This window comes from Calonectris borealis, chromosome Z (assembly GCF_964195595.1).
Source record: "Calonectris borealis chromosome Z, bCalBor7.hap1.2, whole genome shotgun sequence".
Lineage (NCBI taxonomy): Eukaryota > Metazoa > Chordata > Aves > Procellariiformes > Procellariidae > Calonectris > Calonectris borealis.
The window spans coordinates 76476875-76489883 of NC_134352.1; the positions used below are offsets into that span (position 1 = coordinate 76476875).

Here is a 13009-nt window from a genome sequence, read left to right on the forward strand (position 1 = left end):
CATGCACCAGCCCCTGCCGCAGCCAAAGGGCTGCTTTCCTCCTGCCGGGGCATTTTGCAGGCTAATGTTTTATCCTAAGCCTGCACAGAGACTGCAGTGAATATCCTTATGCTGGCCCCTAGGAAAGGATGAGACCTTGCTGGGGTTGGGGTTAGCTCTGTCCCTCCTGTGAGAGGAACACGGTCTCCTTTCTGCTGGTGACGCAAGCCCCAGAAGATAATGCATGGCATCAGCCTGTATAAGGGCTGTGACAGGACCCGGGCACAGGGTAGGGGACGATGCCATGCCATGGGCAGTTCTAAGTGAGGGACACTGCTGCTGCCCCGCCACAGCCAGCGTATGGCAGAAGGGAGCTTGGCTGTGCCAAACGCGCTGAAAAACAGCGGGCACAACCTCCACTGTGGACAAGTGGTGCAGAGAGGATGGACTTCTGGGGCATGGAAAGGGGACCTGGGAGCTGGGGATTTTCCTGGTCCCCTCTGGGGAAACTGGAACTTTCTTGGGACAAAACCTCAGTGCCAAGCATGCAGTTTGGATGTCCCTGGAGCATCCTTCCCCAGGCCCATTTTTGGGACACTGATCCCTTAAGCTCAGCACAGGTCAGACCCATTGCCCCAAAACTTCACGGCACTACTTGGGACCTGCTCCAGGCTGCAGGGACAAAGACTCGCCCTACTGCATCCTTCCTTCCCAGGCACTTACATGACGGAGATGTTGAAGGAGTTGGGGATGTAGGTGGGAGTGGGCAGGTGCCAGCTGCAGTAGAAACCCTTCGGGTAGTTGTTGGACCGGCACATCAGCACTGGCTCCTTCGGGGGGGCTGCCAGGGAAAAAGAAAGAGCAATTATCCACTGAGGTGGGGTTATCACCAGGTCCCGAAGAAGGGGATGTCCCTCCACTCTCAACTGCTGCCAGCTCGGGAGGGGACACAGTTTGCAAGGGGAGCCCAGCCTGTGTTTAACAGCTGCTTGAAGCATCTGAGGGCCTTCGTCCCATGTCTGCCGCTGATGTCCCCATTGAGACCTTGCTTTGGACTGGGCTGTGCACAGCAGCTCACCTTCTCCCCTGGCAGCTCACCAGCTCTAACGGGAGACGGAGTGGCAGACGAGTTTGGCAGGTACCAGGGTAAATTGTCTTCAAGGCTGCGACAGAGACATCGCTTATGGGGAGGAGGTGCTGCTCTCTTGACCCCATTAAGCTACAGCGCTCATGGCTTTCTCTGCCACGTCCCTGGGGAGTGATAAACTTGTTGAGGGATGATCCTCCAAAAGACCAGAGGTCCTCAAAGGGAGGAAGAAGGACTGCTTATGGCAAGATAAGGAGGAACAACTTGAAACCAGCAGAGCAAATTCAGCTCTGCAGGAGGACTGGCAGTGTTAATGCTTTCAGTGGGGCAGAGCATCCCATCCCAGGGCCCTGCTTCCCAAGAGACACGGTGGCAACTGGAGATAGGACAAGAGCATGTGGTGGGGAGCAGCCTTCCTCTGGCCTCGTCAGCCAGTCCCAGAGGTTAGAGGCAAAAGAGGATTTTAAACCCAACCAAGTGTTCACACTACACTTGGCTTTCCCGGACATACTTGCGCTCTGTGCTCTTTGCAGGAGCACAGCCAGAGCTGCAGAAACACTGCAAAATGCTGAGGGCTGCTGCGTGCAGGAGGACGAGATGTGTTACCTTAGCTGATAAATTTTGCCCTTGTAGGTTGGTAAAAATCTTATCTGAACTGACACTGAAGTCAACTCCTCTCGGTTCCTGGATACTTGCATTGCTAAGAGCAGAGTTTGGCTCTAACTGTAGCACCTTGGCACAGTACCTTGCCATAAAATACACTCCCTGAGCTGGATGTGCCCAGGATACCTTCAGAAAGGCTGTCTGAACCTGTGGCGATCTCTTTTTCCCTTCCTTCATTAGCCCTTGTCCCCATGCGTTCACCCGGGGTGTCCCAGGACAAGCTCTTCTCTCCAAGCAGGGGTTTTGAAAGAAACCTGGCAGGCCTGGCAGCCTCAGCGCAAACGTCGCAGCTCACCACCCCACCGCAGTCCCGGCAGTGCTCCCCACCACACAGCTAACTGTTCTCCTCCCTGCCGCTGAGGCAGATGCCTTACCCATGGCCACTACTGAAAGTGAGATGCAAACCCGGATGCAGTGATGCGAGAGTTAAGGCAGCACCCCCAGGCTGGGAAACTCCTTCCCCCGAGGGCTGCAAGGGCAAATCTCAAGTCCCACAGCTCTGTGCATGCCCCATGTCTTGCTATGGAGCAGCCCACACTGATGTTGGTGCAGGGAAGCCGTGCACCACCCTAACACCCCTCTGCATGCCGTGCCAGAGAAGTAAAGGATGCAGCAAGTCGGCTAAGGGTGCCCTTGCTGCACCGGTGAGCCGGCAGCACCAGGAGGATGCCAAAGCCTGAAGACATGTCTGTGCACATCCCTCATGTGGCGCGCAGCCCTGCAGTGCTGCTGTTCTCCTGGAGGTCTCCTCGGCCCTGCAGCCCAGGCCTCACTGGTATAACACGCTCGGGGATGCGTCTAGGACCAGAGCAGGACCGTGATGGGAAAAAGCAGCCTGACCGTGCCCTCTGGAGAGGGCCAACACAGCTGGTTTGCTGTAAGCATAGACTGCCAGGGTGGGCTGCTGGGATCCTAGCTTGGCATTGCACAGCAGAGCCCATGGTCAGAAAATATGATGGGTTTTGCTGGAAAAGCTTTCTAGCTGCAGCACCCTACTGCAGTCTACAGAGGGGAAACTGAGGCACGGGGCTCGCGTGCACGCCGGTACCCCTACGGCAGGACTGGAGAGGGAGTAAGCGGCTGACAAGAGATCCAAGGGCAGCAGAGTCAGGGAGCAGGGAGCAAGGAGAGGGAGGGAGAGGGAGAGGGAGAGGGAGGGAGAGGGAGAGGGAGGGAGAGGGAGAGGGAGAGGGAGAGGGAGAGGGAGAGGGAGAGGGAGAGGGAGAGGGAGAGGGAGAGGGAGAGGGAGAGGGAGAGGGAGAGGGAGAGGGAGAGGGAGAGGAGGGGGCCGGCAGGGAGGGGAGGCTGTGCCGGTCTGCGGCGCATGTTCCTCCTAATGGCTATTTCAGCCTTCAACCGGCAGACAAAGGCCAGAGCCTGGTTAATGAGCCTCCCAGCTAAATTATTCAAGCAGACCCTCCGCAGCAAAACAGAGTGGCTAATCGCAAGGCCAGAGACAAGGGCCTGATCTCTGCTACAGCTCCATCCTCCTCCTCCTCGCCGGCTCCTTAACCCCTTCCCTGCCCCACAGCTGCCCCCAGGGTGAGGTGGGAGCAAACGCAGGGCAGCATCGTCCTTTGCAGGGGGCAATGGGAGTCGGGGGGGGGTGGGGGCTCCCGGGAGGTGTTATGGAGGGGCTGAAGGGGTGCAGGGGATTTAGGGACAGCCTTTGGGGTCCGAGCGACCGCGTGGTGGCAGTGTGGGCTAAAAGCACCCGCCCGGCACCCAGCAAACCGGGCTGGGGGCTGGAAATATTGCAGGGGAGGAGGATGCTGGGGATGCTACCGTGGGCCTCTTGCTCACTTGCTGCTTGTGCTCAGCTGTCACACCAGGAGCCAGCCGGGAAGCCGGGTAGAGGCAGCCGAGGCTTCGGCGAGCATCCCTGAAGTCCTGCACAGTCCCTGCCCAACGAGGAGGCTCTGTCCGCACAGCCCCAAATGCTGCACTGCTACTGAATCGCAATTAGTCCATCTGAGGATAATTTATGTCTATTATCTCCAGTATTACGCCAGGTCTGGCTCTTGGTAATCCGTGCTAATTCCTCCAAGGAGGCTGCGGCGGGCTCATGCCTCCAGGTTTACTTTGCTGGGAGAAGAGGGACCACTCAAACTGCCTTCCACTTCCATCCTCACTCTGCATCAGCCTTTGAAGATGCCCCGTTTTCACAGCCTTGAATGCCTTGAAGATCCTGTCCTCTTCTCCAAGATTGGGGCCCCAAAATGCAGCCCCTAGCCTCTGTGTCCACGGCATTCTCCACCTTTCGTCTTCTGGTGCCTTTTAGCAAGCCAGAGGTGGAAGGAGAGCCTGGGGAAGGGGGACAAAATGACCCTTGTATCTCTGCCACCCTGGTGCCCATGCAGCATCCTCAGCCCACTGCAGCTAAAGGGATGCTACTCAATGAAGCCTCTGCCTCACCCCAGCCATCGCCCTCTCTTTCTGGGCAGGGACAAGCTGTCTCACGGGGAGACTCCTGCTGCCTCCACCTCTCCAAAGAGCCATCAGTCTCAGAGCCACAGGCATTTTGGGAGGGGAATGTCATGCAACTGCCCCACTTTCCACTTTGATGGGCAGAAAGTTCACCCCATGGGAGAGCGCAGGGCCAGTGCAATGTGCCACTCGGGGCGGTGACCATGACACCATGCAGGTGACTGTGACCATGACCGCCAGGCACCATGAAGGAGAAGGCTGCAAGCCCTGTCTTAGCTGCCACAGTGCATCGGGAGGGCTGTCTTTGCCCACCCTGCCATGGTGTCTTCTCCAAGCTGGTGGCAGGGTCCCCATCTCCCTATGGGAGATGGTGGCTTGTAACCCTGTTCCTCTCCCCTCCTCTCCCAGGAAAGGTGCTCAACGGCACAGCTCATACTGCCCATCAAAGGCTCTTAAAGACAGCAAATAAAATTGCAGGCTCCAATCGATCCGGCGCTCCGTAATGCTGTCTTTGGAGGTGGGCCAGCCTGTCCGGCGATCGAGAGAGCAAGAAAGGCAGTGGAGGAAAACAAAGCCATCAAGGGAGCATTAAAGGCTTTTTCTGCCCTGAGGCTTTGGGCAGTGCCTCTGGGTGTGGGGTGTCCCGCTCCAACCTCCTCCATCCTCCCCCGGCTGACGTCCAGCTCTCAGCCCCTGCCCGATGCCAAAAACAGCCCGAGCAACACATTGCCCCTGCACGGGCACTTCTCCCCGAGTTCCTGCACGCAGCTTCCCTAATCCTAGCAAATATTTACTTCGCAGTCGCCTCATGGAGCTGCTGAACTCTGTAAAGGCAGAGCTCCTTTCCTTTCACTGCAAACAGTGCCTGCCCTCTCTAATCTGTCTATTAACCTCTCGCATGGCAGGAAGCCACTTCTCCCACGTGCTCTGCTGATGTCCTCTCTGCAAACCCGTCGTGTTTAATGTCCAGCCATGGCGGCTTCGCAGCGGCTTGGGCTGCAACCAGCCTTGCTGCAAAAGCTTGGGGCAAGGGGATGAAAGGCTGCACTAAAGCTGGGTGCATCCCACCTGGGCATGCTGCTCGCAAGCCATGCGATGCTCCAGCAAAATTTGGAGCTGCAACAGGCAGTGAAAGCTGGTCCCAGGATCATCGTCGCTGCAGACCCTGCAGAAGACTGGTGGCAGGGACGGGGTTGGCTTTACCACCACACAGTGCCCCAAGATTTGCATCCATTTGATTGCTGTCTCTCCGGCTTGTTGGAAATAGCTGTTGCTTGACCAGCTCCAGCATCTCTGCTCAGCTGGGGAGAGCACAACAAGTGCTCCTCGAGGATGAAACAGCTCTGGATGCATCAGCACAGATACAGACTTTTGTCTCCCTCCCCATCTCTAAAGCCCAGTCGTCCTTGTACCCTGAGTCCCACTGCGCAGGGTAAAAGTGTGACCAATCCGTTTCAGAAACCACTAAAAATGATCTACAATAGCTTTTCCTAGCCCTGCTAGGTCATGAGATAATGGACATTAAAATTGTGGCATTTTTATATATAGAAAAGTTATTTTAGGTCATTTTTAGAGGTTCCGAAATGGATGAGTTATAATTTTCCTCTCCTGCTGAGGGTTGAATGTACTAAAGATGCCTTGCTCCACAGGTGGAGGGATACAAAAAATTGTACCAATAAAAGTTTTAAGAGGCCTCTCAAACACTTCTGTAGGAGGTATTTCTTCTGGTGCACTTGGGGCACATTCAGGCGCCGGGCTTGTGGGGTCACCTGCATAACTCATCATTCCAGCTTCGGGCCAGCAAAGCCTCCAGGGTCCATGACAGCAGCATGTGCTTGTGCTACAGCTACAACCGTGACACAGCCTGCCTGCACGTCAGCAGGATCCTCGTGCTGCCCCACGCTGGGGGACAACGCCAGCACTGATGTCGTTCTGCCACCCGACTCCGGCAGTTAGCATCCCTGCCTCTCCCCAGTGCCCACAGCAGGATCGCTGCCCCATCTCTTGCCTGTGCCTAACATGCTCTCCACATCCTCACCCGCTGACTTTTTTTGCACCACAGCCATGACCTTGCAGGTGGTGGGTACGTGTCGATAAGTAAAAAGGCACCCAAGTGACTGAAAGCAGAGCTGCAGAGGCTGGAGGGCACAACGGAGACCCAGCTGGGTGCGAGATGCCAGCCCCGAGCACGCGGGCACATGTGCAGCAGAGCAGTGCACCCCACACGTCTGCGCACGCACCTACACAGATCCTTTTGTTATGCACATGCTGCCTGCAAGCACGATGTATTATTTATCTAACGTCGCTTTTCTAAAATTGTCTGTGTACAGCAGTCTGGTAGGAAACAACAAAGAAAACAATGATGAATAAATCATATTTCTACTGCCCGGCGGATCAGGGGAGCATCCGCCTGCCGTGCACCACCTGTGCTGGAGTGCAGCATGGCTGTGGCTGGGGACGGTCCCTTCCACTGCCCCAAACGTTGGGATGCGGCTGTGTTTTGTTGCTAGAGAAAGGGAGGGAGATGAAGCTCCAATTTTGCTCTGTTACCCCTTGTCCAGGCTGTTCTTGGGTAAGGGTGAGGATGAGGAGAGGTGCAAAGGACAGTGGCGGGGTGGTACGGAGGCAGGTGATGCTCCCCTGCACCGTGCTTCTGCGCTCGGGGAACATCATGTTCATAACCACCACTTCTTCAAGAAGGATTAAGCAAGCTTTTTTTTTAAATTAATGCAGCAAAATTCATGTGAGAGAGAATTAGAGAACCCAGGGGAGAAGGAGCACAAAGTGAGACGGGCTCATCCCTCACTGACCTCGTGGCTGACCTGGGCAAGTGATGAAGACAGGGTTTAGATCTCTCCCACTCAGTCTAAGCCACTCCAACCTTAGGAACGGACATTTTCATGGGGACGTTCCTTCCCTTAGAAATTAGACACTAAAGATGTATCCCTCTGGAGCGCGAGCCACCCCAGCTGAACATCAGAATTGCCCACATTCAGCCAGCACCCAGCCCAGTCCCGACACCCTCATCCTACAGCATCTCCCCGGAAGCTCCCAAAACTGGCCAGGGACACCTGTGGCTGTAACCAAAGTCCCTGGCCCTGCTGTCATCTAGGAGCCACTTCCCCAGCCTCAAAGAGCAAGAATTTATTCCCCAGAAGGTGCCAGAGAAAAAGGTGGACTCAGCAAAAGATAAATTTCTAAAAGGCCCTGTTTTACACTGATTGGGGCTCGTAAACCAAGCTATGGATTTTCTCATTTCCCTTGCAGAAAATTCAGCGTGTGTGTCAAGAGGCAGCACTGTAAATTTTTGGGTGAGGCATTACTCATAGAAAAGAGAGAGCTCAGAGCCCCACTTTAAGCCCAAATCGCAGTGCAAGCTCCTAGCCCTAAAAGCTGCCTCGCAGCGGGACAGCGTGATAACAGGCTCACTGGAGTTTGGTTCATCCTGCACCACTCGAGGCCGTGCTATTCACAGCACAGCAAGGTGCTCTTCAAACCTGACAGCTCTCAAGCCTTCAAAGAATTAGCAAGCAAGCCTGGTTAAGCAGCAAGAGGAAAGAGCAAGAGGAGAGGGGCTCCAGCAACCGTGGCACGGGGTGGGGTGGCCAGCTGGCACGGCAGCCCTCTCCAGAGGCGCTCCCTGAGGTGCGAGATGCTTTGGGAAAGTGATTTAGGCAGGTGGAACCATCAAGCATCCCGCGCTCATGACAGACCCCTTGCTCCCAGCTGCAGAGCCGACTGCCTCCAGCAGTGCCGGTGCTGGGCAGCATTGCTGTCCCAGGTCAATGCCCATGTGGGTCCTTGGAGATCCCACCCGGCACACTGGCACTCCAAACCCAACTGTGCTTCTGCAGGTGACCTTGTCCCCACGGGTCAGGATGCTGAGCCTTAGGGACCGCAGGGGATGCTGGATGCCTCCAGCCTTCGCTTGGGACCACACAGCAGAAAGTCCTGCCTAATCCTCCCGTCCTCCATCGGAAACCAAAGAGCAGTTTTGCTCCGAAACAGTATTAAATATTGAACAAAAGAAAGCAAATCTGTTATCTGGGATAATTGGGAGTAAATAAAACATTTAACCAAACCAAATGCAGCTGTTTCTACTTGGAGCCGGCACAACAGCAGGGAAGCCAGCTCAGCTACTCTGCATCCTCGTTACGGCAGCTGATTATTGTTTTGTGTATAACGGTAGCACCGCCAGGCCTCGAGTGAGGCCGGGGCCCACGGTGTTCGTGCGGCACACCCGGGAGGGGTACACCAGCAAGGCAGGACGGGGCAGCACGGCGAGCGCACCGGGCATGGGAAGCCCTTTGCAGCGCTGGGGTTTGCTCTCCAGCCCGGGGAGTTCACGGTGAGGCCGGCTTTCCTCCCCCAACACCTCTGCAAGGGGATTTGCATGTAACATAAACCATTTCAGAGCCAGGTCACTGGTTCGCACATAGCCCCGGGCAGTAATGACCAAATCTCGTTACCGGCTGCTCTGGGATTGAGCGTGCCGGGCCTCCATCCAGCTCCTGGAGACCTGAAGAGCAGCGTAGGGTGAGGGACACTGTGCAGCTCCCAGGGGAAGGTGCCAGCAAACGGAGCCAAAGGAGGATCTGGGGATGGAGAGCGTGTCCCTGCCCATGGCTCAGGGCTGGAGCATCCCAGGGCACCAGGCTGCCATGCCCAGCCAGTGGGGAAGGGGCTGCAGCCCTGGCACGGAGGGCAGGGGGCTGATGTGCTCTTTGCTTTCTCAGGGCAGCCATGGGGCTTTCCGCTGCTGGGATTTGGGGAGGAGAGCTTGACGCCCCTGCAGCTCCTACCCAAATGTTGAGCCTAAAATGGCTGGAAAGGATGCGGGGCATGAATTGCATAGGGTTTTCCAGTCCGTGCCAAAATAGTTTCTGCTTTCAGGTGACCCTTCTCCTCAACATGGGGCTGGATGCACCATGCCAAGGCAATGCAGGGGGAAAATGCTTCCTAGCACCCACATGGGTCCCTCAGCAGCTGCTCCTCACCCCAAGGAGCTTGTGGTCGGTGCACCTGGGAGCACATCACAGCCCCAATCTCCAGAGAGGAGTTGCTGCCTCCTTTGGTACCCCTCGATAAAAGGCTTGATCAGAGCAGCCCAAAACTGCTCTGAAGTGTTGTTTTCTGCCGTGCCTGGTCTCAGCCCACACCAGATGCAGCCCTGGAGCCCGAATCTGTGCAGAGTCCTGGAAATCTCCTCCAGAAGCTCAGTTGGAAAAGCTGCCAGCCAGAGAGAGCATCCCTGCCTGCTGTGCGGGAGGGCAGTGCCTTCCCTGGCTCAGCTGTGCAGGGGGCATGCGGGGTGCCCCTGAGGGCTCCCCAGCAGGTACTGGGGAGCCCACGGGTCTGTGCTGTAGCAGCCCCCTGCCTCCATGCCTGCGGAGCTTGCAGAAGGGGACTCAGCATCTCCTTCTCCCTCTTTTCCCAGCTCCAGGCACAAAACCCCTGCCTGATCTACCCCGTGCAATGCCCCTGCCCCCTCCATCACCTTATTTAAAGGCTGCAAGAAAGCAATTCATTCTCCCAGCCTCTCCAGATGGAAAAGACAGGGAAAATACCAGGTGCAATCAGACACAACTGGGACCATCAGCAGCCATGTATCCTCAGCAAAGCTGTCCCACCAGAATTCCTGAAAATTGTATATTTATCCAGGAGGAGCCTCTGGAGGGAAGCTACAAGCACTTTGTCATGTACCGAGCAACAAGCTAGCCACGAATATTACCAGCTCTCACTCCCAGCGGGGGAGTGTGGGCTGCCTCTCACAGCCAGCGGCTCTCCAAAAATGCCTCTTCTCTCTTCAGCCCTTTTGAGATGCAGTCTGGATACGTCCCCTTCTCTGCTCTGCTATTCCCCATGTTGCTCTCCGCATTACCCCAGCGAGGGGGGTACCTGCTGGCAGAGGGGTCTCTCACTCCACAGGGAATGGAGAGGAAGAAGTAAGAGATTTCTGACTCTCTGGAGCAGAGAAAGGGATATTTTTGGGCTTCTCTTCTCCTGCCTGGGCAGGAGCGGTTAGTAACCAGACATACCCCCCACCCACTTTCTTCTTGCACCAGCACTAGCTTTTGTAGGAAAAGCTCCTTTCCTTCATTATTTATAGAAAACTACCCTCTCCTCTTTTTTTCCCACATGTTTTGCCAAAGGAAATGCTGCAGGCTGTGCTCCCATCCCCTTACAAGGCAGACCCCACAGCACCCTCCACCCTCCACCGGCTGCCCCACCTCGGATTCAGTTAGGACAGAAGACCCTGAAAGTGGGCATCTGTGTGCAGGTACCCCTCTGCGCACTGGGTGCCTGCACAGGCAGCGGAGCCATTTGCTCATCCTCGAGCCAACCCTGTGTTTGCCCATTCAGATTGCATCTGTGTTTGCTCAGGCAGACTCAGCATCTCCTGGCCACCGACTCACATCCTCAGGACTGCCCTTCTGTCTCACACCACTGCTCTCTTGGTGAGATGCTACGCTGCTCCGTGGTGCTGATCTGCAGCCCATGCCTATCCCTCAGCTCCAGGACCATGCAGCCCTTCATGTGCAAGAGCCCCGGCCCCTGCAATGCTGGTGGCTTCGCCCAGCTTTGTGTCATTGGTGCAATCCTGCAGGGAAACCAACTGCAGGCACCTTGCGAAAACAGCTGGGCTGGAACCAAAGGTCCCCTGAGAGATGCCAGAGTTGGCTGTAGAAAGCTGACACAGGATCAGAAGGAGCCTCATATGGCTTCTTTCCCTGCTGTTCCCACCCCGAATCTGTGCAAGTCCCCGCAGCCTCCTTGGTGTCTCTAGTGAAGCCCATCTCACATGTCCTTCTGCATAATACACCCCGGAAAACCACAGCACTGGACTCTGGTGGGGTTGGGGCCAAGACGGACACCCCAGGGGGTGGCTCTGGTTGGTGGTGCTGTTCTGGCTTCTCAGGGATGCTGCTAGCCCATTAATGACATGCATCAGGGAAGATGTTTAATTTGTCCCAGAAAATGAGGTCTCCACACCAGTCCTTAGCTGCCCACACTCTGGCTTTGAGAAAATACCAGTAAGGCATGTCACTAACAGCAGGAGGGTCCCCAGCTCAAGCCTAAATCCTCGTGTGTGCTGCTGGTACCATGGGATGGAGGCAGGAAGGAGGAGGGAGCCCAACTTCAGAGCACCAGTCTCTGCAGCTCACCCAATAGGGCATCCTTCAAGGGGACAAAACCCAGAGGAGTGTGGCATTTCTGCAAGAGGTGGGCTGAGATACCACTGCTTGACACCATTGCTCTCTTTACAAATGTTTTTTTTTTTATCCTCAGGCCTGAATTCTTATCTTACGGCAATGAGACCCTTGAGATGATGTAAGTCACACAACCCCAGACTTCACTGCATTTGGAAGTAATAGCTGCATCCTTTACTCAGCTGACTTCAAGGGAGGTCCCATTATTCAGCCCATCTGTAAAGAAATGGAGCTAAAAAAGGCTCTTTGCTTTATGAAAATGACGTTCATCTTCCTCAAATCCTGGCTCAACACTTAAATCCCCACAAGTGGCAGTGAGCAAACCCCACGGGATGCTCCTGGCCAGGACAGCTCGAACAGCTCAAGGGGCTTGGGGGACCCCTTCCCACCCGTATGAGAGCCCACAATTTGCAAAACGAAACATGGAGTACAAACTGACTTGATTACTCAAAGCAATTGTTATCACATGCTCTAATCATTACCTGTAAAATCTTTGCAAGGTTGTTTTCATTTTCTTCCCTCCCTGCTTCCCCCAGCTCCGCTCTGTAGCCAGCATCTCACTAAATTCCCTTAATCTCCCCTTTAGGTCATACGCTATCTTCTAATCCTTTAATCAATTTTCCTCTGGATTCCCTGTAATTTATCGATGGCCTTTTAATAACGAAACCCCCAGAAGCAAACGCACTTTTCCTGAGCACATCAGCACCAGATCAGTGGCAAAAGCGGCATCGTTGCTGGCCCTGCCCCAGCAGCGATAACCTGGATGCTCAGCATAGCCTGTCCCTCCTCACAGAGGACAGTGGCTTCTCACGCATCCTTTGATTTGCTTCCAAGAAAGAACAAATAACAAGTAGTTATTGTTATAAAAAATATTGTTATAAATATTTTAATTATTTCCTGAGGGCTGGCGGGAACCCCCAGCACAGATCTCCCATGGGGCAGGCAACCCTCTTGCAAACACCAAGCACCAGAGCTGGGGACTGAGCTGTCATCTGGAGGGCCTCAAATCTCTCTTGAGGAGGGCGAGGGGGGCAGGATGCCAGGATGGGCACCGGGCACAGGTGATCAGGGCACTGATGCTTTTTTTGGGGAGGCACTGCACTGTGCACGTAGCGGCACTGCCCAGCGTAGCAGGAGACCCTCAAGAGACCTGGGGCAGCGGAGAGAGGAGGGCACGGTGCCCAGATAACCCACCCATGGGCTGGGACTGATTCCTGGCTGGGTTATGGTCTCTGCAAGAGGCGCAGCACAGGATCAAGGATTTTGGCAGAGAAGCCCAGGACTGCTCTTTCTTCCCCTGTCTTTCTCACCCCCTCCAAGGTCAAACAGTCCTGGACTCTCAATAAACTGTTGTAGGGGCTCCAGGGGATTTCAGGAGGTATTTGATAGCATTTCAGCAGACCTGAAGCGTTACTTCACTGGGACGGTGAGGAAATACCCTAGAGCTTTGGAGGGAAATGTTATTAGAGTCACTGAAGTATTTTGCTGTGCTCTCTGAAGTGTTGCACAGAAAATTGCAGGAGAAGAGCAAGCCCCATGGTCCGGACCTTGCCAGCAGCAGAAGATGCTGTGGTGTCCTGGCTCACATGAGCCCACTGCCCTGTCATGGACCGGGAGCACACTGCTGCTGCATGCACTGCAA

The 13009-nt window shown here is 55.2% G+C and overlaps 1 protein-coding gene across 2 annotated transcripts in view; it reads right to left on the bottom strand.

The window, feature by feature from the left end:
* The window catches only part of CNTFR (ciliary neurotrophic factor receptor), a 212016-nt gene that overhangs the window by 23896 nt on the left and 175111 nt on the right, over window positions 1–13009 (bottom strand). For both annotated transcript variants that reach the window (XM_075138023.1, XM_075138022.1), the window contains exon 5: window positions 703–820. In XM_075138023.1, coding sequence (XP_074994124.1) covers window positions 703–820 — 118 coding nt within the window. The remainder of the gene's footprint in view (window positions 1–702; window positions 821–13009) is intronic.